Genomic DNA, 26,534 nt, shown 5'->3' with positions numbered 1-26,534 from the left:
AAATACTCCAGAATCAAAGAACTAGTCAGGTCAGCAATTTTATGTATTTATCTATTTACTTACTTTATTTTATTTACTTATTTATTTTTGCTAATCTGACACTTGTTCTAACACAAAAACGCAAAATGCCAGCTAAGAATGGGGAGTTCCGCTTTACAGAGCTTCAATGCTCCATAAGAACACCTGACACCAGGTTTCAGATACACAGTTTTCTTAACATTCAACTGGTAAACATCAAAATCAAAACAAGAGCCGGACTTTCCAGCTTCAGCGTGAAGGCCTGCCATTCTGCGCTGGGACAGACTACTCCATGTTGTGGATCAAGGTGGAATATCTTCTTCATTGCTGACACTTGTTTACTTTTAAAATATAATTACACCAAACACAACTTGAAGGCAGTTTCTATTTTACATGCAAAAAAAAGCCATCAAACAAAGACTAGATGTGTGGATGTTCCTATTTTCTACTTCAGACCAAAAGTCATCCTTCAAGCCCAGCTCCTGGTCCTCACCACAGGGAAGCAGCAGGTGGGGAAGACAAACTAAGAAAGCTGCTACAGGCAGAGATGGTGCTGTTTCCAGAACGAATACTTCTCCTTCACCACTGGCTCCAGAAGAAAGATTAGCATTCAGGAGGAAGGATAAGTTTGCTAAGGCTGAACTTCCCTGTTATACTTCTTTAAATATCCAAGGGACACCAAAGCCAGTGGTGCAGGCAGGAAAGGCACTGGCCAGGCAGCCAGGAGGCCAGCACTCCTGGGGTTCTAATCTCAGCCACTTCCCAGGGCCCCACCCTCTCACCTGTCAAATGAGGCTAAGTTTAGTTAGGATTCTGACTTAAGGTACTCCCACTATTAAAACTTCTAACCTTTCGGGCATCTAGCTGGCTTGGACCCCTTGACCTTGATCTTGGAGTTGTAGGTTCGAGCCCCACACTGGACACAGAGATCACTGAATAATACCATCCTGGAGAGTGCCTGGGTCTCAGGTTTGTGGGATCTAGCCCATCGGGCTCTGAGCTCAGCACAGAGTCTGCTTGTCTCCCTCTGCTGCTCCCTCGCTGCCTGCCCCCAGGCTTGCTCTCTCCCATGCACACACACTAATAAATAAATGAAATCTTTAAAAAATAAAATCTTTGGAAAAAAAATTCCCAAAACCCTTCTAACCTTCTATTTAAATCATACTCTCTAAAAGAGATCATTATTTCTTTTGGAAATAAGGCAAAAAATTGTGCAAAGTCCTTCACACCATAAGGTATTTGCTGTCTCCTCAAAGGGCAGAACACATCATAAATGTAAACTGCATCTTTTTTCCATTTCGTATCTGTTTTTTTTTTTTTTAGATTTTATTTATTTATTCATAGAGACACACACAGAGAGAGAGAGAGGCAGAAGCAGGCTCCTTGCAGGGAGCCCGATGTGGGACTCGATCCCGAGTCTCCGAGGATCACACCCCAGGCTGCAGGCGACACTAAACCATTGCGCCACCAGGGCTGCCCCATTTCTTACCTGTTTAACTAGATCCTATAACTAGAAACTTTGTTTTACTTCTTTTTTTTAATCCCCTGTGACTAGCACAGGGAGGGCTTTCCCACAAATAACACAGACTCTGATGCCTTTCCGTTCCTCGTATTACTACAAAAGTAAGGTAGCCCATCCACCAAGCTTCAGAGCCTCAAACTTGCTGGATCAAAGCTGTCAACACTAGGAACCACCAAAGTGTTAAATGTCAACAAACTGACTAAACGGTGTACTTATGAAGAGCCTTTTGAAATCTTAAGGTGTTGCTAAGTAGGTCCTGTGTTCATCTCTATACACTGCAGTGACCCCAGAATTTGGAAACGGGGTATCATCTGGGAAAAATACATGTAGCAAGCAGTCACCCATGGGATTTGCTTATCTGGAGAAAGAGAAGTCAAAGGGAAGGGAACATGTAAAGCTGGGGACATTCAGGAACAATTCAAATCCAAAGAACACAACTGGAATGTGACATCAAGGAGCCTGGTGGGGGTAAATCAGAACCGACTGGGATGCACAGTGGAATCAATACTTTTATGATGTGTCTGGGGAAAGTATGTGGTCAGCACCGAATCTAGAAAAAAGAGAGGAAAGGCATCGCCAGGGTACGGACGGAGCAGTGTCCAGAGAAAAGCATGCCCTGACGAGCAGATGGACCTATGGAAATAAGCAAAGCTGGAAGCGAATGAGCTGTCCAGGAGAAAGGAGAAGGGAAGCGAATGAGAAGGGCAGGAGGCAGCGGTTCAGGCTCAGGCAAGGCGGAGATGATCACTTTGTTCCGGGTGCTGAGGATACTACAAGATTTGGGTGTGGCCTTGGCACCAGACTGGCTACAAGTCAACTATTTCCCTTTCATCTATGTCCACATAATCTTGTACTGATGCTGTAATACACATGAATTTCCCACTACCACAACTTCTCCTTTCTCCTCCTGATGAAGACAATAATGAACAGTGAAAATTACTGAGAAATACATATCCAAAAATTTATATATCACACCTCTAGGGAATGTGTTGTGAGAGGCCAGATTTTTCCGAATAGATAGAGAAAAATTCTTTAAGCCTATCTTGTACCTTTGTTCAAAGGGTCGAAATCCACAGTTAGCAGCCTTAATACTGGTCTCCTTTCCCGTCCCCTGGTGAATTTTGGACTTCACAAGAAATGTAGAAATTGTGATTACGGTACATACTTACAATTTTAAAAGTGAAGGGGTGGGGGGCACCTGGGTGGCTCAGTCACTTGAGTGTCCCAACTCTTGATTTCAGCTCAGGACATGACCCCACCACCACCACCACTTGGCTGGAGTTCAGCAGGGAGTCTACTAAAAACTCTCTCTCTTGCATTCCCTCTGGCCCTCCCCACCTCTCTCTCTCTCTCTCTCTCTCATAAATCTTTTAAAAATACATAAATAAAAGTGGGGGTAGAGGTGGGGTGATGAATGTTACTTGGAGAAGGCGAGACCTGGTTCAATGTCCTACCTCCACCCCACATTAGTTCTGAAACTGAGTGGAGTGAAGCAAAGCGACCAAGACAATTTCTAAATAGTTACTTGGATAAAAATGCCTGATTCCAGTGAGCAAGTGGTAGACTAGTAGAGAAGGGCTTCTTGGATCCTGGGACTACATGCATAGATTTGCACAGACCACTCTGGCACATGCCACTCAGCAACCTCCCTGTTGCTCACTGTAACAGGTGGGGTGAGAGAAGCCTGGTGTCCATTTTCAAATGTATAGTTTTGTCAGAAATTTGTGAACTCGGAGAGTTTAAGCTATTTCAGGAGTGGCAAATCCAAATGCCTTTCTTCAGGGGGCAAGAAGTAAAGGTAAATGTGTGAGACAGGGTGTCGGTAAACATCCTGCGATGGGACTCATGAGGAGCTACAGCATGCTCGCCCCTCCTAGAGGCGCCAAGTTTAAACTTTAGTAATAATAAAAACCAGTGGCCAAACAAGAGCCTGTAGGACAATGCACATGTCCTGGGCTCCCCCTGCAACCTCTGGGTGCAGCACTGGCTGCCGCTGGGGCCGGGATTCTAACATTAGGCTGGCTGAGCAAGTCCTGGGAGAGAAGGGAATTTAAGAACTGCGTTTAACACACTGCAAGCACTGCAGCCTAGTCCTGCTCGTGTCCACATCTTACAGACCTTGTTCACGATTCCTTTAAAGCCTGCTCTGCCTGCAGCATTACCAGCAGGGGCTGAAAATAACCACCAAGCTCTCTGCATCCAGGACAAGAACAGCCAATCCCAGGACCACAGTTTCTGCATTCTCACTTACCCACAGGAAAACAGACCTAAACCCAGGAGGAGAAAATACTGTATAAAGTAAAACATATTTGCCAAAGAGACCAGGTAAGAAGAAACAAATGTCTTCTAGAGCAAATGAAGGGACACGCCTGGCTGACTCAGCCGGAAGACACGCGACTCCTGATCTTGGGGTCCTGAGTTTGAGCCCCGTGTTGGGTATAGAGTTTACTTTAATCAATTAAATTAATTAAAACATTAAAAAATTCATTAAATAAATAAGACAAATGAAGGAACAAAAAAAAAAGGCTGTGGTCAAAAACAAAGACCTTTATAGCCACTCCTCTCAATACAAGAAATAATTCTTCAAAATTTAAACTTAAAACATGTAACCATACAAAAACCAGTCTTCCACGACGTGGAGCATGTGTCTGGGTTCTGAGGAAAATAAAATGCAAAGATTTAGCCAGGTCAGGCACTAACCTACCACCCACCTCAATGAATCAGAGCAGCAGGGAACAGCGTGGGATGGGAGGGAAGTAAATGGATCCAAGACGTTTCAGGTCAGGGACAGTTTAGGCTCTTCCTACGGTGGCCTGACACCCTGAGCTCACTCTGGGGTTTGGGGAGTCTTTCTGGCCATCCTACCTTCTGAAATGAATTTTTAGTCCCCTAGGCATCAGATATCTCAAGACTGATGAGGGAGCAGAAGGTAAGTTGAGGACAAAGCACAAGCTGACACCACCCCCCCATCCCCACCACCCCCCACCCCGCGCCCCTCCCCAGGTGGGCTACGTGTGGCATTCCTCGGGGCTCCAAGCTAAGAGGAAGGCAAACAAACAGGTAAGTGATACAGATCAAAGTCTGGCAGGACCTGAGTCTCTAGCAGTTTACAATGTCTTAGTGATTTACAAGGCAAAAAGCATTCTTAACCAAAAGCCTAACCTTCAGAAGCTGGTAGACTCCATTTCCTGGAGCCCTAACATCACCCTGCCTTCTACACTGATGTGGGAAACAAAGGTAGAAGGGAATGTAAATAAATAAAAATTCCTTATAACCTGCAGCCCACCGACAAATACCTGAGGCAGGCGGGATACAGCATTCCTGCAGAAACTCCAGCAGTCTTAAGGCCTCCCAGAGGGCGCCTGGATGCCTCAGTCAGTTGGGTGTCTGTCTTCGGCTCAGGTCATGATCCCAAGGTCCTGGGACAGAGCCCCAGGTTGGGCTCCCTGCTCAGCAAGGAGTCTGCTGATCCTGCTTCTCCCTCTGCCCCTCCCCCAGTTTGTACACTCAAGCTCCCTCTCTCTCTCTTATTCTCTCTCAAATAAATAAAATCCTTTAAAAAAAAAAAAAAAAAAAAAGCCTTACCAGGGACACCTGGGTGGCTCAGTGGTTGAGCGTCTGCTTTTGGCTCCAATCTGATCCCCGGTCCCTGGATCAAGTTTCGCATCAGGCTCCCTGTATAGAGCCTGCTTCTCCCTCTGCCTGTGTCTCTGCCTCTCTATCTCATGAATAAATAAATAAAATCTTTTTTTAATGTGTTTATTTTTATTTTTATTTTTAAATTTTTTTAAAATGCCTTACTACAAGGAAAAATAACCTTGACAATAGCCACGCCTCCAGCATCCTGAGAGTCTTCTTTACCATACGAAAGTCCTTTTGGTCACCTCCTTTGGTCCTTACCTCCCCCACTTCCCAAGTATGTAATCAGCTACTCCCCACAATCTTGCTGTAGCAGCTCTTCCTACCCAGGGCTTCTGTCCCTGGGCTTTAATAAAACCACCTTTTTGCACCAAAGAGGTCTGAAGAATTCTTTCTTGGCCGTCGGCTCCGGATCTCACCAACATTCCAAAACCACATCAAGACTATACCTGCTTAGGGTGCCTATGTGGTTCATCAGCCTCCAACTCTTGACTTTGGCTCAGGTCATGATCTTGGGGTCATGAGATCAAGCCCCCACACTCAGTAGTGGAGGGAATTCTCCTGGGGACTTTTTTTTCTCTCTCTCTCAAATACATAAATAAATCTTAAAAAAGAAAAAGAAAAAAAAAAAAAAGACTACACCTGCATGAATTACATGCTTAATGACATGAATGACCTGCCATAAAATGGCTTCTACATTTCAGGATGAGAACCGTGCTCCAGGAGCAGACAGGCATCCCACCCCACACCACCAGCACTGGCACAGTTTGCTCTGAGCCAAAGTTCTCATGGGAATAAGGAGTTTCCCTAGAGAAAGGAGGCGGAATGAAGTTTGGCTCTGCAGATCCCTGCAGTTTCCTCCTGCTCACATTTAAACATAGGCCACGTTTTGAAAACAAGGCAAAAACTGAAAGTAACTGAAAAAAGGGCTGCCCTTGTGTTCTTAACCCACGCACCAAAGACCCATGTGGCGCTGGACGGAGCCCCATCCTCTGAATACAAATGTGAGAATGCTGGGTGGGAGGCAATTAGATGCTCCCATCGGGGCAGTTACCAGCACACCCACTTTCTCCTCTTCCCATCACAGCCTCAGACATTTCCACGTCCAACAAAGTGGGGGCGAGGACTGCAGCAGAAGCCCAGAGTGTGTCCCCACAAGGGGATCTTTCAACACCACCCTCGAGCATCGCCTGAGCATGAGGTCAGCCTCCATTCTATAGGCTGCAAACAAGATGACTTTGTGACCAGCTGGCCTGCACCCTATGAGGCCTTAAAAATGGAAAAGGAGGGATCCCTGGGTGGCGCAACGGTTTGGCGCCTGTCTTTGGCCCAGGGCGCGATCCCGGAGACCCGGGATCGAATCCCACATAGGGCTCCCGGTGCGTGGAGCCTGCTTCTCCCTATGCCTGTGTCTCTGCCTCTCTCTCTCTCTCTCTCTCTGTGACTACCATAAATAAATAAAATAAATAAAAAAAATAATGACACGCAACTAAATTCTTAAAAAAAAAAAAAAAATGGAAAAGGATTGGTTTCGCCCATAGGGACCTCATTCTTTATGCAGAAAGTCCAGCCAAACCATTTTTAAATGCGTACATTCAAAAGACAGGCATAGAAACACGTACAAGAGCCAATGTGAGGAGTCAGAGTTGCCCCTCTCCCCTCCCTGCTCAATCCCCCACCCCCTGCTCCGACCTCAAATCACACTGTACACACACACCACTGCTGGGCTCACCTCCCTAAACACCTGTTTCTATAAGGACACACTCTTGCTCAAGAATTGATGATGGCATGGCTGCCAACTTGCCATCAGACCACAGCCAAACGCCTAGCATTAGCACCAGAACTCCTGCAAAGTCTTTTTACCTACGTATATCTCATCTCTGTCCTTCTACACGCGCCTGGTCCTTGTTTTTTTTTCCCTCCTGTCGACCTACGCAGTACACAGCCCAGGCACTAAGAACACAGTCAGCCTGGGTGCAAATCCCAACTGGACCACTTAGAGCTGGAGACAACTCAAGGTGCTTCAATGCTTCAGTGCCTCAGCCTCCTCATCTGTAAGGCAGGAATAATGACAGCACCTACTGCTCGGCTGAGTGCAGCAGTGATGAACTGAGAGGATTCAGGTAAGATGCTCAGAATAAAACCTGGCACATGGTTTCACCCAATAAATATTAGCAATTAAAATAGTCATCATCATTACACAAGTCACTTCCATGAAGTGACCCTTAGTGACACCACTCAACATCTTCTGTTTCTTAAATGTTCTATGAAGACAGAAATCACAGACACTGGCTGAACTTGTCAAGGACTGTTTCAAGGGGCAGGTTATCTGGATGGCAACTGAATGTTGGAATTACTACTATTAAAGTCATATCCTAAAAGGTTTACCTAGGGCTCCCAAATGAACCCTCCCCTGAGTAACAATGTTTCTGATGGGTTCACCACTACATATTTGTAGTCTTGGGTTTTGTTTCTTGGATCTAGGCTTAATTCTACCTACCCTGAAAACCTCTTACGGGCTGGAATTGCACCAGAGACATCTGATACATACTCAGAGTTCCGGCCACAACCACGGTGGATACTCAAACCAATGCTTGCTGCATTTAGAAAGAGAACATGAGGTTACCTGAAAAACAAAGATACTAAATGGGAGATTAAATGCCCTCTCAGTATTCCTCCTCTCAAACTTCCTGCTACAAACATACAAGATCAAACCATGGTATAATGAAGAGAACTGGTACTAATTACCACCACCATGGAGTGAAGCCTGGTGTGGCAGCCTTAGCTCTGGGTCTCCCTGCCTCCAAATTTCCAAAGCACTTCATGCATCTGCTCATTTGGCACTTAGTAATTTCTACCTTGTTTTATACCTCAGAAGACTGCACCCTGTCTTCTGCATGGTAAGCCCCATCTTTCACAAGTTTGATTGCCCCGGAGCTCCCACAGCAGTGTCTTACTGAGGAAAGCCAATGTTTAAAGCAGTCAGAGGAAAATCACAATTTTATTTTATTTTAAATTTTATTAATTTATTCGTGAGACACACACACACACACACACACACACACAGAGAGAGAGAGAGAGAGAGAGAGAGAGGCAGAGACACAGGCAGAGGGAGAAGCAGGCTCCATGCAGGGAACCTGACGTGGGACTCGATCCCAGGTCTCCAGGATTACGCCCTGGGCTGAAGGCAGCGTTAAACCACACAGCCACCCAGGCTGCCCAAGAATCACAATTTTAAAAGCTTTGACAGTAGCCCCACTATATTCCAGACCATACATCCACAATTATAAAAGCATTACCGAACAGGAAACTTCAAAGAGCCTAACAGATAAGAATATATCAAGTGCTTTTAAGGAACTGGTTGTTTTGAAGCACTTGAGAGTGTACTTAAGAGAGTCTGTAGAATCAGCGTAAGGTTGGAAGAACAGACACTTGCTCGGAAACTGTTCCTACTGGTGCCACCTCCACTGTGGAGGGGCTCCATTAGAGCTCTGCTCCTGGCCTCCTTCCCATCCTCATTTTGCTGGGCCCCAGGAAAACTGGGTTTGGACAGCTAGCCTTTCCTGTCCCTCTTTCCTTGGACAAGAGCTGTAACATGCCTGCTGTTCTTCCTGGTAAACTGCCTACCTCTGTAGGGGAAGTCTGGCCCAGCCCAGTGAGACTGGTGCTTGAGTGGGGTCTCCCAGGGGAAAAGTCTAACTCGTTTTGGGGTCTGATAGTGGGAAGCCCATTTCTCTGCAGATCCAAGCCACACTGTCTCACATCAGCTTTATGAAGCGTAAAGAGGACGTCTGGCATCTATCTGCTGACTCCATAGTCTTTTTTGTCAATTTGTTTAGAACCTAGGAGGGGAAATGTTTTTTGGGGGGCTCCCTCAAAATCCCCAAATGTCCCCCATCACCTGGCTGATGAAAAGGCCTTCTATGGGGAAAGTCCAGGATAAGGTCCTACGTGTATTCCTCAGCATCACATAACCAGGCCCATCTCTGTAGGCGCTGCCTAAGACGTGGCTAGAAATTCATCACTCACCCTTGGAGACACCCAACCTACAAATGACATGTCACCAAACTGAGTTTACAACAACTGCTACTTGAGACCGTGGCAGCTACAACAGGGGGAAGTCCAGAAGTCTACAAGGCAAGACTGTACATCCAAGGAGGAACAGCTAAAAACAAGGCTATGACAAAACACACAGTACACCAAAAGCACTGGACTGTATCTGTACTAAAGTTCCAGGCCTTAAATGGCTCCCCTGCTTGGCAGCAAAGCACCAAGGAGGCTTCAGGAAGGTTCAGAGAAAACAAGGATACCCCAAACCACACCAGGGCAGCTGGGCTCCATCCCCTTAACTGAAGGTTTCCCACACCACCTCCCCATCAACTGTGGGAAATGGGAAGAGCTGGAAAGAGGCAGACTTACACGCTCTTTCATCTCATTAGCCACGGTCTTTGACATCATGACGCAGCAGATAAGAACGACGAGGATGAAGTAGAGCGCATACATGAAGCGGGTGCTCCGGGACTGTCGGATCTTGGGGCAGCAGCCGCAGCAGAGGGAGCAGCCAGCGGAACCACAGCAGCAGGCCAGCTAGGGAAGGAGCACAAACATCCTGTTAGAGCCCCTCGTTTACAGACCCATGAACACCAGACCTCTGCAGCCCCCCCCCCCCCCCCCCCCCCCGCTCTGGGCTGTGGTTTTCCGAGCCACCTGCCCACAGAAGGTGCAGGAATGGTGGCGGGGGTGCACAGAGTGGTCACCAGAATCGCTCTGACATTGTCTTCGGTAAAAGGCAGGCATGTGGCTGGGGAGATGCCCAACCATTTCTGTGTAAGGCTCGCCCGCAGGACTGTAATCATTACTCTGAGATCAAAGGTTTCTGAGATCAGCTAGGGAGTAGGAGAAGCAGCCAAGAACCAGAAAAAGGATGAAGTGAGGTGGGAAGAATGTGAGAAAACAAGCTAGGCCCAAGAAAGGGCCTTGCCAAAAGTCCATGAGGCAGAGAATGAACTGTATAAACACCTAGGGACGTGCTGGATGGGGAGGGTGAGGTGTGCTGGTATGCATCTCCCTTTGCAGGCAGGAATGCGAGTGTGTAATGTGAAGCTCCGAAGGAATAGGTGCCTCTTACCCAGGCATTGTGTACCAGAGCTTCGTGCCCCTAAGGGTAAGCTTTTAGGCTCATGAGCAGGCCTGGGCACCGAGGAGCTGAGAGATCCTGCTGTACCAGTAGCAACACACACACCTTTCCTTTGGGGAAATGAGATCTTTTTTCCTCCCATCTTTGACTGAGATTCACTGGTCAATGCAACTAGACATAATTTGGGAATATTATATAAAATAGGGATTAAGTTTTCAAGGGTGAGACTCTGCTAATTTTTTGTCTTTGTAAAGGCTATGTTTTTTAGACCACGCTTAGGTTTACAATAAAATTGAGAGGAAGACAAAGAGATTTGCCATATACCCCTACTGCCACACATGCATAGTCTCCCCATTAGCAATACCACTCACAAAAATGGTACGTTTTTTACCAAGGGCGATGATGGCACATCATCATCACCCAAAGTCTACAGGTTACCTAAGGGTTCGCTCTCGGTGTTGTATATTCAATGGGTTTGAACAAATATATATATGATATATATCCATCACCATAATATCATACAGAGTATTTTCACTGCCCCAAAAACAACCTCAATCTTCAGGAAAGCATAGGGCAATGGGGGCAGTGTTATTAAAAGTTCAGGCTCAAGGGGCAACTCAGTGGCTCAGTGGGTTAAGCCTCTTGGTTTTGACTCAGGTCATGGTCTCCCAGTCATGAGATCCAGCCCTGGATCAGGCTCCACACTTAGTTCAGTGTCCACTTGAGATTCTCTCTCTCCCTGCTTCTCTACCCTCTCTCTCTCTCTGTCTCAAATCAATCAATCAATCAGTCAATCTTTAAAAAGAACAGAGTTGGGGAGCCCGGGTGGCACAGCGGTTTAATGCCACCTTCAGCCCAGGGCATGATCCTGGGGTCCCACCTCGGGCTCCCTGCATGGAGCCTGCTTCTCCCTCTGCCTGTGTCTCTGCCTCTCTGTGTGTCTCTCATGAATAAATAAATAAAATTTTTAAAAAATAATAATAATAAATAAAACCTTCTGGCTTTGTCTGGACAGGGAAGATGGTCTTTGGGACGTTAGTCCACCATAGTCCCAGGCTGCCAGCTTCCTGAATAAAGCAACCTTTCCTTTCTGACCATCACTTGTCTCCCAAGTATTGATTTTTAAAGCAGCCGAGCTTGAGTTCAGAACTGGTTCTCTGTTTAAAAAAAAAAAAAAAAAAAAAAGAACTGGTTCTCTGTCCCGTATCCCATAACATCATTGTTTGAGCACTTTGTGTACTATTTCATCACCTCACAGGTTTGCTAATGCACTCTTTCCATCTTATGTTCAGGTTTCAAACTGTCTTCCTCAAAAGACTCTTCTGGCCTCATAAGGTTAGACTGGTTCTTTGTAAGATAAGCCAGTCTGTTTGGGCTGGGTTAACAGATGACACAAGTGAGAACCTACCACTGCTGGTGTGTGTGGCTCTGAGAGGTCACCTTCCTTTATAACCCACTCACACAATCTCAATCCCCAACTTGACTGACCCCTTTCCACCCATAGATCCAAATCCCCCCCCACACACACACTCTCTCCTTCCACTCACACAGCGATCTCTTCTCTGGACCCTTGCCTTCCTCCTCCTCACCTCCCAAATTCTTGCCCAACGTTCTCCTTTGCTGGCTGCTAATTTTTTTAGTTCTATGGCTTTAAATAACCAGTCTTACTGTATTGCAACTCAAATCCAATAAAAGATTTATTCTATTTGGGAAAAGAAATATTTTTAAACAGTAAATGTTTCCCAAGATAGAACGTTCCCATAGCACAATCAACATTTAAACTATCTGCACAGAGGGGAAAAATAAACAGGTTTTATATTTTTTATTTTTATTATATATTTATATAAATTATGTTATTTATTATTATTTGTTATTATTTAAAGGCAAATAGTAACAGAAGGAGTGTGATTACGGAAAATGTGAGAAGAAAATCATAGGGCTTCTCAGAATAAGCTTATCATTAAAGTCATGTATCATTGTATGGATTTAACTTTTCAACCTTCCCTTACTTTTCACCTTCACCCTATATTGTACTGTGGTATTTTAAAAATATACATGCACATGTTTAAGTGTGTGTATCTGTGTGTGCATATATACAGGTGTGTGTGCATATATATCCACACCTAATATTAGAAACCAACAGCCATTCTCTACTAGCCAAAGAGTTACTTGTCAACTCAAACTATGCCAATAACCAACAATACAAGTGCACTGTCTTAACCTAGACATTGACATATATACCAAGTATATATTCAAAATAGCACTTTTAAAAGCAGTGTTATGCTATCATCTAGAAAATCTCATAGCCCCTACTGACTTACCACTTCTTTCAGGAAGAGCTTAATTTGGAATAAAATGCACTCATACCCAGCCCCTGCCACTTACAGGTTTATTTGAGCATGTCACTCATACTGATCCTTTCTTTCATACGATACACTCTGAATCTCTCATATCAACATTACATTATGAAAAACATTAGGAGCTTTAATTTGGGGGCACCTGGGTGGCTCAGTCGGTTCAGCCTTTGGCTCAAGTCCTGATGCCATGGTCCTGTGATGGAGCCCTGTGCCAGGCTCGCTGCTCAGTGGAGAGCCTCCTGGCTCTCTTTCCCTGCCCCTCGCTCATGATCTATCTCTTTCTCTCAAATTAATAAACAAAAAAAAATTTTTTTTAAAGAGCTTTATTTTGTAGAATCTGCATACTCTCCTTTTCCACAAGAGATGATTATACACTCAAGAGAGACCCAAGAAATCTCTTTGGAGGATAATGCCAACAATTCTTCTATAAATTCATTCTGCTAATATACTTGCAAAAGGGTACAGAGATTTAGTTTAAGGCTGTTCATTATAAGCATGAAAACAGTCTTTTTCTCCAGCTACATGGGGACTGGAAAAATGACTAACCGGCTAGCTAGACAAAACGGTATAGTTAAAAAGAGTAAGTCGGTGTTGTAGACTGAATTGTGCTCTCTTCTCCCTTCCCTATGCCTCAAAAATCATACGTTCAACTTTTTACCCCCACTACCTCAGAATGTGGCCGTAATTGGAAATAGGGTTCTTAAAGAGGTAATTAAAGTTAAATAAGGTCATTGGAGTGGGCACTAATCCAACTTGACTAGTGTCCTTGTAAGAAGAGGAGGTCAGGACAAAGGCACAGAAAGAAGACCATGTGAAGATAGTGGAGAAGACCACCATTCTGAAGCCAAAGAGAGAGGCCTCCAAAGAGACCAACCTGCCAACTCCTTGACCTCAGAATTCCAGACTCCAGCACTGTGAGAACTGAAATCTCTGTTGTTTAAGCCCCTCTGGCTGTGGTACCTTTTGATGACAGCGCCAGCAAACACAGCTGGCATGCCCTGGTATTTATTATAGCCATGGCAGGCCATGAGGGGTGACGGCACTAATGTGCATGTGCCCAAAGTGACCACTGACGCCATCTGTAGAGTGGGTCTAGGTATGGGAGGGCAAGTGGAGCTCTCACTGCACTCCGCTGCTTGGGTTCTTATCCTATTCTCATATCACTATCACGATTAAAGAAAGAAAAGAAAATTGCTTAAGAAAACTAAGTTTGAAGATATTGATACAGGAGCAAGTGCAAATGTGGTATTGAATTCTGTGATTTTTTTTTCCTTTCTGAAGAACCTTTCCTCCCCCAAACATAGCCAAAGAGAAAAGTCTTCAAAGAGCCCTTTATACCCTTTATCTAACTTCATTCAAATAGCAATTGTATGGGAACACGTGGCAGATTCAGTGGTTGGAGAGTGCGACTCTAGATCTTGGGGTGTGAGTTTGAGCCCCATGTTGGGTGTAAAGATTGCTTAAAAATAAAATCTTAAAAAAAAAAAAAAAAAGAAAAGAAAAAGGGAACAGTATGAATAGCAAAGGCTTTTCAAAATAGAAGGGACTTTGTCCTTGCTAGGCAGAGTCAAAATGGAAGGATAAGCCAGCTACTTGCTGCTACCGGGAGCTGAGCCTGCTCAGCTTTTCTTCTATCTAAGGACACACACACACAGCAACAAATAAACAAATATCTGTCTCCCCTCCCCCACCCTGGCTTTGGGCATTGATAGTTCTTCCAAGGACTGACCTTAAGCATGTGAGGACATGAGCTAGGGCTGGTTTTAACTTCCGTCTGTCAAATTAAAAAGCACAGTTCCTTTATTACTTGGAATTCCCAGCTGGCAACACCATCAATTAGAAAGCAAAGAATCAGGAAGAAAGCCAAATAGATGTCATAGAACTGGCACACGCACAAATAACATGTATCTTGCTTATGACAGTCCCTCTCTCCCTCCTCAAGTATTTTTTTTTTAAGATTTTATTTTTATTTATTCATGAGAGACACAGAGAGAGGCAGAGACACAGGCAGACAGAGAAGCAGGCTCCCTGAGGGGAAGCCTGATGTGGGATTCGATCCCAGGATTCCAGGATTCTGGGATCACGACCTGAGCCAAAGGCAGACAGTCAACCACTGAGCCACCCAGCTGCCCTGCCCTCCCTCAAGTCTTATTATCACAGTTACAAGGGGCTTGCCTAAGCCCAGAGCTGCTAGGAGGGAAAAACTGCTGAAGGTTCTCTGGCCCAAGAACCAGAAGACCTGGAATCTAACTCTGTGTGACTTTGCCTAAGTCATTTTTCCTCTCTGGGTCTTGGTTTTCCTCACTTGAAAATCGAAGGAGACTTGGAGACAACAGACAATAGGAAATAGGTTTCATCTCACATCACACAATCCATCAGCAGTGTTGGCCTGGAATGCTATATGAGGTGCGTCCTAAGGCTGAATGTCTCCTCAGAAAAAATGAGTACCACCTGCCAAAGGCACAGTGCCACTTGTGCTACATTCTTGTCATCCCTACAAGAGGTTGTCCCCAACCATCCATAAATACTTAGATGTTGAAAAATGAACCGCAAGAGGCAAGCACACGGAGTTAACCTCAAAGAAAGAGAAAAACCAGTCATAAAGAGAAGCAAGAACTAAAAAGTGGAGCAACTCAAAGCCCTGTTCAAGCACTCCACAAGTAAGGTGAGCATCACTTGCTTCTGGCCTCTGCTCTCGTGGTCTAGCTCACACGCGGCATGGTGATAACTTATCCATCACATTCCCTTCGTTCCACTTAGGAAGGCAAACAAGGACACTTCTGCCACAAGAACCATCCCAAAGACAGCCACTATTTTTACTTTCAGTGCTTTAGTTTGGGGCATGCAAATCCCTCAGCAATGCAGAAAACATTCATTCAAAAAGATTTATTCCTCAAGAGTTCTGGATAGCCAAGTTGGCTTTAATGTGTATAAGTTAAGTCCAAATTGCAGAAGGAAGGAAATTATCAAATCTGACACCACCCTTCATTCAGTTGTTTTTCCCACCTTGGAAACAGAGGAGCCCTAGCAGAACTGAGGGAAGACATAACAGACTTCTATTAACTACAAAAGTTGTAATATTGTCCCTGTTTTTAAGATTTTATTTATTTATTTATTCATGAGAGACACAGAGACATAGGCAGAGGGAGAAGTAGGCTGTCCATGTGGGGAGCCCGATGTGGGACTTGATCCCAGGACCCCAGGATCACGACCTGAGCCAAAGGCAGATGCTCAACCACTGAGCCACCCAGGCGTCCCAATATTGTCCCTATTTTAATAAAGGGAGGGGAGAAGGGACAGCAATAGGGAAGCTCCTCAAATACTGAAGTTGTTGAAGCTGTTAAAAGCAGAGCCCAGGTTCCTGGGCATGCTGCAGGGTTTCTATTATCAAAGAAATAGAAGCAAAACGTTAAAGCATAAAACTGGGTTCAAAATTTTTTTATCCAAGTAAATAGTTCTCTAACCTTTAACTATATTTAGACTTCCACATCTTTCAGTGACATACAATACTACGCATGAATGTCACAGCCCACTTTGTTTCCCCCTCCTTTGAGGTTTTAGGATTACTTATGAATTACTGGGGGTCAGCAGAGAGGTAATGAACAATGGATTCTACTTTGACAAGCAGTATTTATTTAAACTCTGAAGCTCACAACCTACATTTTGCAGCTCATTCTGGCTCCAAGCTCATAAATGGCCTCCCATCAAGTTTGTACAGACCTTTTTTTACTACCAGGAGGCAGAGGTGAGGGTAAATAGCAACCCTCGCCATCACAGTGCCTCATGCTGTCCTTGACTGGGAGCTGTGCAAGGGGACGAGGAGACCTGAAAGCAAGCAGGACAAGAACACAACTCCCTCTGCTCAATAAAGGCCTATTTCACAAACAACACATATAGGTGGCAGGTAGTCCCTAACACACAAAATGATCGTGTGGTGGGAAACTCAACACATAGTCACACGTGTTAGTAAACTGATTGGGGCATATGGTGGATTTCTCTCATGCAAAAGAATAAAGGGCAACTTATTAAAGCCTATCTAATCCACAATACTAGCTAACAATAGCTACCGCTTATTAATCTCTCAGTCTCTGCAAGGCACAACTATCAGGATTAGCTACTTTATCACCCCAAAGTTAACAGAGCTGAGACAGAGGCTCAGAGACATTCGGGAACTTAAGAGTCAGAAGCCTGATGAGTGGTAGAGCCAGAATTTCAATCTGGTTGGCTCTTGGCCCTTCTCTCCTGCTCACTGCTGGCCTAGAGGGGGTGAGCAAGACAGACGACACGGGCCTAAAACCTTGGTTGCCTGCAAAAGGGAAATGGGCTGTGTGCGAAGGAGGAAGCAAGAAAGGAAGCACATTTTCCTGCCTGACCTTGGGTGTACAGTAAGTACTCAACAAGTATCTGAAGGAGGCATCTCCTTCTCCACGCCCTTTTCTCTCTCCCAGCCAGTGCCTGGCCTCAGCGATCTCGATGACCTCTTCTAACCACAGCCCTATCCCAAGCAGCCCAACCACCCCAATCGCCAAGACCCTACATCACCACCAAGTCCTATTCTGCATTAACAGCCCTGTTCCTAGTCCTATGAAAATTACCAGGCCATTCATTCATTCAACTAGTATTTATTATACTACAAACCTACTATGCACGGTGTTAATTCCTAGTAATGTAGCAATAAAAACAAGACATCTTTTTCTACCTAAGCAAGAATACAAAGATATGCACAAGAATGACCATCCAGGGATCCTTGGGTGGCGCAGCGGTTTGGCGCCTGCCTTTGGCCCAGGGCGCGATCCTGGAGACCCGGGATTGAATCCCACGTCGGGCTCCCGGTGCATGGAGCCTGCTTCTCCCTCTGCCTGTGTCTCTGCCCCTCTCTCTCTCTGTGTGACTATCGTAAATTTAAAAAAAATAAAAAAAATAAAAAGAATGACCATCCACATGCTTTTTAGGAGAAAGGAAACCTGGATAATCAATGAAAGAGTACTAACCACTGAAAATTATGGTACGCTCACATCATTGAATACAATGCACCCCCCCCCCATTGATTATACAGATGATACAGAAAACTTTACTGCTGAAAATAGTTAACACAACAGTATAGAGGAGAACAGCATTTGAGGTAACAACAATGTAATAAGACATAGAACAGCAATAAGAATAATAAAAAACAATCTGAAGGATACAGCAACTTGACAACGGTAATTAATAAACTTGCAGGGTTAGGAATAACTATGCTTTTATATTTTCTAAACTCTTGGCAATAAGCACATAGCTTCTAATTAGAAAAACATGACAACAACTTTCCATTTTGGAAGAAAACAAAACAATATTTCTGTTTTATCTCAAAGGTGGTAAGCATTCAAATATTTGTTAATTGAATCAACCAGTGAGTAAATTAAATCTACTCTAGTGGGATCCCTGGGTGGCTCAGTGGTTTAGTGCCTGCCTTTGGCCGGGGGTGTGATCCTGGAGACCCGGGATCGAGTCCCACGTCGGGTTCCCTGCATGGAGCCGGCTTCTCCCTCTGCCTGTGTCTCTGCCTCTCTCTCTATGTCTATCATGAATAAATAAAATCTTTTTTTAAAAAATGAAATCTGGGGATCCCTGGGTGGCCCAGTGGTTTAGCGCCTGCCTTTGGCCCAGGGCACGATCCTGGAGACCCGGGATCGAATCCCACGTCAGGCTCCCGGTGCATGGAGCCTGCTTCTCCCTCTGCCTATGTCTCTGCCTCTCTCTCTCTCTGTGTGACTATCATGAATAAAAAAAAAAATTAAAAAAAAAAAGAAACCTACTCTAGTGATATGACTGGGAGAAAACAGCCAGAGTGAACTATCTCTGAAACGGAGGAATAAAAACAGAAAATTCGGGATGCATGGGTGGCTCAGCAGGTGAGCATCTGCCTTCGGCCCAGGGCGTGATCCTGGAGACCCAGGATTGAGTCCCACATCGGGGCTCCCAGGAGCCTGCTTCTCCCTCTGCCTATGACTCTGCCTCTCTCTCTCTGTCTCTCTCATGAATAAATAAAATCTTAAAAAACAAAAACAAAAAACACAGGAAATTCCCATAGGACTGCATCTTTAAAATTGGTTAAGATGGTAAATTTCTATTTTTTTTAACCACAGTAAAAAAAAAAAAAAAAGAGAGAGAGAGAGAAAGAAAATTCCTTAACCCTTGTAATATTTTTTAGTGTTCAAGGGGTATAAACAAACCTCTACTTGGTAGAATTTGAAGCAAAAGAGGAAAGAAAGAAAAGAAAAGAAAAGAAAAGAAAAGAAAAGAAAAGAAAAGAAAAGAGAAAAGAAAAGAAAAGAGAAAAAGAAAAAATGAGGAAAAATTAAAGAGCTACCTAAAGGTTCAAGGTACTGAACAAGAAGCTATGCATTTGCCTAACCCAGAAATGAGCTCTTGTATTTCCTTCATCTAAAATTCTTAAGGTTTCCTTGCAAGTTCAGAGACTCCCTTAGAGCTCCAAGGTTCTCACAACCGTTCCCACAACCGTGGCAACCAGATTCTGGGCATTTGCCAGGAAGGCGTTTCTGACAGGTAGTTTCTCACGCAGGTTTCAACACGCTAGAATATGCTGGCTTCCGCCCTCAACGGTGCTTCCAAGCACTGTCAGGGGTCACTGTCCTTCCGTAAGTGGCCCTGGGCACCCAGGGACTTTTCGGGACCAAATGTGAAACAGGCGGGCTGTGACACACACAGGCAGCCAGCGCCAGCTGCTGGGTTACCACGGGCCCGGCCCGAACTCTTCTCCTTGCTCAGACTCTTTCTTACCAGGTTAGGGTTGCTTTCAGCAATACCCCTCCCCGCCACAAAAAAGTCGATTGAGTTCTCTATCCTTAGCAGTTGAAGTCTTTGACTCATTCCATCACACCAGCCTCCACTTCTAGATTTTTTGTTTTAAGATTTTATTTATTTGTTTGACAGAGAGAAAGAGCACAAGCAGGAGAAGCAGCTGGCACAGGGAGAGGAAAAAGCAGGCTCCCCGCGGGGCAGGAAGCCCAGTCAATGCAGGGCTCCATTCCAGGACCCAGGGATCACGACCCGAGCACCCCCACTTCTGTCTCTTTTAAAAAATACCACACTCGCGGGCACGGCCTGCTGCAGCTCGCAGGCAGTGGGGCCCTCCTCAGTACTCCTGCAGTCCTATAAGATGTGCATATGTACACCCACATGGAGAGGCAGGTGCAAGTGTCAATCTTGGCCTCATCGGGGTGCCTGGGTGGCTCAGCTGGTTAAGCATCTGCCTTCAACCCAGGTCATGATCCTGAGGTCCTGGGATCAAGCCCTGCATTGGGCTCCCTGCTCATGGACAGCCTGCTTCTCCCTCTCCCTGTGCCCCCCTCCCAGCTTGTGTTCTTGTTCTCTCTCTCTCTCTCTCTCTCTCGATCTCTAACTCAAATTAAAACCTTTAAAAAAAATTTTTAAGTAAAACTAAAAAATACCACCTGATATATTTTAGTAGGTCGGTGGAGAGAGTCTATTGGGTTTAAGATTAGAAGGTTAACTCTGCGGCCGTTCAACAGGAAACAAACATTCCCAGGAGGTAGGTAACGTAGAGCAGTTCGTCAAACTCAGCACTAGAACCTTCAGTGTGGAAGTCTCTGCTGGGAGGGGTGCTGACCTGTGCACTGGAGGATGGTTAGCAGCATCCTGGGCCTCTACCCTCCAGATGTCAGGAGCACCCTTCCTGCCCCTCCCCCCTTCTGTTGCCTGCGTGAGGGGGTAAGAGAGAGAGCAAGGGGGTCAGGCCACTTGGGCTCACACCCAAGCTTGAACACTGCCTGGATGTGGACTTGGACCAATTCTTTACCTCTTTAGGTATTAATGTCCTCATTCTTAAAATAGGAATAAAAACATCTACTTCACAGGACCCTTATGAGGATTAAATGAAACAATTCAGATAAAGTTCTTCACATGGAAGCTGGCACAGGGTGCTAAGGAAAGGAAAGGAAAGAAGAAAGAAAGGGAAGAAAGAAAACAAAGAAAAGAAAGAAAGAAAGAAAGAAAGAAAGAAAGAAAGAAAGAAAGAAAGAAAGAAACCAGCTGTTCCCATCATCTACACATCACCAGTCCTCTCCGGCCTCCCTAGATGCCCACTGTCCTTGGTCCTTCAGGTCATATGGAAAGAGGTAAGGATGGGAGGCAATGGGACAAAATGATTAAAACCTCATTCATAGCAATGTTTTCATTTCCTACTTTAACATGGCTGATAAATTCATCTGTTGACGGAAAATGTTTTTAGAAATAAAACTCCTGAGATCTGAACCCAGGAGAGCATTCTGGCAACCTGGGGAAAAAGTTCCTCCCTGTATGCACAAGCACTTTCCACCTGCCAAAGGCTATCTTTGTACTTTGTTTCCATTAAGGAACACACAAGGAGGCGGAAGCCACCAGGACCTGCACTGGCAAACCCGGCTAAGAGAGAAGAGTTGGGGGGGCAGGGTGGAGGAAAATGAAATCTTGAAGTTTGAAATGGAAAGGCGTAGGGTGGGAAGAAAAGTGCTCATTTTTAGAAGTTTTAAACCTTCTCATCAAAATAACAGGGGAGAAATCCTGCATGTTCTACTTATCAACAAGCAGTTCATGGAGCCTAAAGCCCAGAATTTGCCCAATTGTCTCACGGACGTCACGCTGCCATGGAAAAGCCTGCCAAAGCCCCTGCAAGGGGTGCTCTCTGCCAGGCCGGTCAGCCCCAGGACAGAGGACACAGAGAGCTCGCTGCAGTGGTGACCACTTCAGAGCTCGGGTGGGCCCACCGGCCCAGGGGTGGGGGGCGGCCAGCACGCTTCTCTCCCCGTCGGACAAAGCCTACGGGCAACCCCAACATAGAAGACACACGGACGCACCGTAATACGACCAAAGTGCTTCCAGGTTCACACAACAAACTAACCGAATGCCTGCTGGCGACCTGAGCTGAGCGAGGAGCTGCTGCCCCCCTGGAGCCTGCACTCCAGGGGCTCACATCGAACTCAGCATCCCCGAAAGTCCAACCTGCACTGAGCTGGGAAGCCCCTGGAGAAGCCAGTCCTCTCGTGCTCCTGCCATGCAATCTGCGGCCCAGAAACGTTAGGTGAGGGGCAGCCCGGGTGGCTCAGTGGTTTAGTGCCACCTTCGGCCCAGGGTGTGATCCTGGGGACCCAAGATCGAGTCCCATGTCGGGCTCCCTGAATGGAGCCTGCTTCTCCCTCTGCCCATGTCTCTGCCTCTGCCTCTCTCTCTCTCTCTGTCTCTGCCTCTCATGAATAAATAAAATCTTTTAAAAAAATGTTAGATGATGTGGCTCACGGACAATTTCAGTGACAAGCATCAGTGGACCAGGAAGACCCACGGCGTGACACAACTAGGCAAATCTGGAGCAGGGACAGGGTAGGTAAGTCACCCTCTGGGTTCCACACCTCTGTACCTATAGTAACAGACTAACAGATACCCAGGGACACCGGGGGGGCTCAGTGGTTGAGCAGCTGCCTTCGGCTCCGGTCATGATCCCGGGGTTGCGGGATCGAGTCCCACACCAGGCTCCCCACAGGAAGTCTGCTTCTCCCTCTGCCTGTGTCTCTGCCTCTCTCTGTGTGTCTCTCATGAATAAATAAATAAAATCTAAAAAAAAACAAAAAAAACAAAAAACTAACAGATGCCCCAAAGACTAACAAATACTCAAAGCAGCTAAATGAAGTCTCCATAAATAAATCTAAATGCCACCACTGCCCACAGTAAGCGGGCTGTGTTCTAAGCATCTTGTACATTTTTGAAAGGTTTCCATCACAACAGCGTTAAAATGAAAGGCTGGAGGTAGCCCAGGTGGCTCAGCGGGGTTTAGCACCGCCTTCAGCCCAGGGTGTGAGCCTGGAGACCCGAGATCGAGTCCCACATCGGGCTCCCTGCATGGAGCCTGCTTCTCCTTCTGCCTGTGTCTCTGCCTCTCTCTCTCTCTTTCTCTGTGTGTGTGTGTCTCTCATGAATAAAATCTTTAAAAATAAAAATAAATATTCATTTTTAAAAAAATGAGAGGCTGGCCCATGATGGTCACAAAACTGAATGCTGTGGGACAGCGGCAGGCAGTCCCCGCTGTACCTCCCTACCCCGACCGCCCCAGGTCTGAGAAGCAGAGCAGGCAAGCCCTCCCCAGCACCCCTAATCCCACACACAATCCGCGTGCAGGCCAGGTGCTGGCCAGTCTCCCTCCGCAGGCCGCCCAGAGGAGCCATCACCCAGGTGACGCAGGTATCTGCGTGGGCCAGATGCTCCCCCGAGGGTCAGTCCAGCTAAGTCTTGCTCCACCAGCGCTGGGCAAGGAAAAGCTTGCACATACCCCCTACCCTGGGTTTGCCAGCAGGCAGGATTTCGCTGGATCCTATTCTTTGGGATTCACTAATAGCCCCATACAGGGTGACTTCTTGAACCTCTTTTCACGAAATACAGGAACACATACACCGGAGAAAGAAACGTGAGGTGCGGGGCTTGGGGTCTGGAAGACTCGGGCCTACCTGGACGGCTGTCGCCCTCGGCCTGAGCGGGAAGGGGAGCAGGGCAAAGGCCCCCATGGGCTTGGACGCCTCACTTCTCACTGGAAAACTCCCGTCCCTCCCACAGATCAGCGTAGCTGGCTGAGTCCACCCTCAGGAGGAGAGCCTGGTGGCCCCATGAGAGGTCCTGGCTTAACAACTCTTCTGAGGAGCTGAAGGGACAGCCGCACTCTTTCCTTCAGATCCAAGTATCCAAGGCTGAAAGAACTTTCTCACTCTTCATTTCTCCATCCGTCGGGCCATTAAAACTTCAGGAAGCCATATCAGCTCTGCTCTCCTTTCTTCTTCGAAATTTATCTCCTTCTCCCACTTGCAGCTTCAAGAGGAAGGAACGGACAGGTGTGCTTCCCCCAGAGGACCTCATCATCATCACCCTCCACACTCCTCTGAACCTGGTCCTCGTGACAAAGCCAGCCGCACCAAGGCCTGGACAGCATTTACGAGGATGCTCTTATTCAAGTACGGCTGCCTTGATGGTACCCACTAGCAGGCAATGGTCATCGCAGGCAACTCCCCCCTCCCCAACCCGCAGCCAACCAACAACTTGAGAAACTTCCTCCTGATGTTCTTAAAATACATTTTCAGAAGGAACCAGGGCCAAATGAAGGAACCTATGAATCATATTTTTTCTATCAAAGACCAACAGAAATGTAAACATTCTTACATAGGGGACCCCAACCTTTACTTTATTTTCTACTCATCAGGGCACTGGTTTTGTGAGCAAGAGGGAGGTGGGGAGAAAGGAGTCTAAAAGGGAGGTTTCCCCTGGGGCATTCTCTTAATGAAATAAGTTACTCATCTTGGGAGTGGTGCTCCCTGGCTTTTTTAAAACTATAAAGACAGAGCTCTTCTATCAGTCCTAGATGATGAAGAACCATATCCCAGCATCAAAATCAAACAAATGGACTACGCTAACACACACATCAGATGAACGGTTATTGGGCTGCAAGGTAAACAGGCTCTAGGGATGGGTAGTTCAGGAAATGGACCTTAATTACTGTTATTTATTCAATCAAACCTAGAATTTCTCGAGTCTGCTGGGCAGAGTGGATGACGGACCAAAGACAGGGCTCTTTGGAAAATTTCTGGATCAGTCTCACCCCTCCTTCCTTCCCCAGGGCAATCCAAAGCCCTGGTGTTCAGGGAGCCCCACAAGGCAGGACAGGTTGGGGTTGGGCACGGCTGGTGAATGGTGCCTCTGAAGTGGGCACACCCACCCTCGGTGAAGACAGAAGAATCAGACAGCATGGAGGAGGCTGGGGTGGGGAAGACGGCAACGAGGTAGCAAGCAGCCGAGAAATCCTTCTGGACTTGGACTTGTTGGTGACAGTGAGAAGGGAAGCCCTAGGGAAATGTCACCTACCCCCACTTATGTAGGCAGGTGGTAAACAGAGAGAAGACATCACAAATACTAATGGAAAACCAGGAATCAAAAGGTGATATTTGCTTTTTCATGAACCAACACATTGGAATTTTATAAGACATTTATAATAATCACATTCTGCTGTCAAAACGTATCTAGGTCATATCGCTTTCTCATGGTAGTCAGTAAGGAACACCATGCTTTACAAAGGATATCCCACTCCAAGAACAAGTTTGAGAGTCAGTGTTCTAATTGAATTAAAACTCATTTGACATTGGGATGCCTAGGCGGCCCAGCAGTGGAGCGTCTGCCTTCAGTTCAGGTCGTGATCCCTAGTCCAAGATCAAGTCCCGCATTGTACTCCCTGTGAGGAGCCTGCTTAGTCCTCTGCCTATGTCTCTGTCTCTCTCTGTGTCTCTCATGAATAAATAAAAATCATTTGACAGACTAAATTTTCCTGGTTACCCTTAAGCATCCAAAAATGTCTTGAAATAAAGCATTTCAAAGCAAGAAAAACAAAACAAAAAGTAATTGTCAGGCATAAATGGAAACCTGAAGACTTAACTTTTGATGATATAACTTCCCATTCACCAACCAGAAAGTAAGAAAGCTTGGTGCAAAAAAAAGAAGACGACGACGACGACTTGGTGCACAGATATTCTAGGCAATATCCAGTCTTCCCAAAGAAGACAAGGAAGAAATTGGGAAAATATAGATAAAACAGGCCAAAATAGGCAAACATAGTTTGCCTGACTGACAAGTTTGTACAAACATAATATATTGAGTAACTACTATGTGCATCATATACGTTACTCGATTCTTTACATACATTATAGAATTTAATGTTCATCATGACCCTATGTTGTTCTCCATCTCTATTACAGGTGAGAAAGTTGATCAAATGAAGACACACCTAGTAAATGAAAGAACTAGGATTTCTGTCTCAGGTGGATGCCTTCTAAGTCCATTTCTTTCCACCATTTTATAATGTTTAATTATCAGTGTAATACTTTGGGGCGGGGGAGAGGGGTATGAGGAACTAAACACTGTTCCTTGGTAGTCTACACAATGCCTTTCTGCAAATTAGAAAAAGGCACAGCATGAGCAAGCCAGCAGGGACAGCATCCCAGCTCTCACCTTCGCTCTCAGTTGGTTACCTTTGTGCAGTACACAAACTGTGCAACCTTATATGGCAGCCCCACTGCTAACTGTTTCCCCCAAACTGCTTCCTGACCTGCTTAATACTACTGCCTGGATTAAGTTGTTTTTATAACTGTCTTAACCTCATAAAACTCATCTCACTGGAATTAGGTCTCTCGGGAATGATATATTTAAAATCTGTCCCTTGCACTAGCGTCTGTATTCCATTAAAGCAAAGACTCCCCATCTTGTTCTAAGCTACCTCTCCAGTGCCTAGCCTGATGCCTGCAACAAAGCAGGTGCTCCATAAATATCTGTTGAATATTTTGAAAGCTCACTATCTACAAGGAGATATAGCACTCTTACCCAACTGGCAGGCAGAGAGCTAAAAGAAACGGTGCCACCCCCAAGAGGGAGATGTCACTTCTAGCTGAGGTCATCCAGGGGCACTCACAGGAGAGGCTGTGCTTCATTTTGCCTGTTTATTTTTTATCAGCGCCAAATATCTGGCATGGACTAAAGTCAAATGTAAAAATATTTCCATCTAAAATAGAGAAACCATCTAAAAGGGGGCACTTTCTTCTTAAATTTTTCTCCTTCCATTTTATTTACTATTTATTTATTTGGTCGTTTTTTGTTTTTGTTTTTGTTTTTACTTATTTTTTAAAGTAAGCTCTGTGCCCGACGTGGGGCATGCACTCACAGCCTTGAGATCAAGAGTCACGTGCTCCACCAGCTGAGCCAGCCAGCTGCTGGCTGGTCTTTCCATTGTAAAGATTATAATGGCAGGGCCATCACGCATCAGAACTGTGTGAGTCCTATCTTC

General features: G+C 45.7%; 1 protein-coding gene across 2 annotated transcripts in view; it reads right to left on the bottom strand.

Moving 5' to 3' along the window:
* The window catches only part of SERINC5 (serine incorporator 5), a 104,247-nt gene that overhangs the window by 46,411 nt on the left and 31,302 nt on the right, over positions 1-26,534 (bottom strand). For both annotated transcript variants that reach the window (XM_025998040.2, XM_072736919.1), the window contains exon 2: positions 9,599-9,766. In XM_025998040.2, the coding sequence (XP_025853825.2) occupies positions 9,599-9,766 (168 nt within the window). The remainder of the gene's footprint in view (positions 1-9,598; positions 9,767-26,534) is intronic.

This window comes from Vulpes vulpes, chromosome 14, assembly GCF_048418805.1.
Source record: "Vulpes vulpes isolate BD-2025 chromosome 14, VulVul3, whole genome shotgun sequence".
NCBI lineage: Eukaryota > Metazoa > Chordata > Mammalia > Carnivora > Canidae > Vulpes > Vulpes vulpes.
Note: the sequence above shows the minus strand (reverse complement) of the source record. Positions and strands in the feature narration are given on the sequence as shown.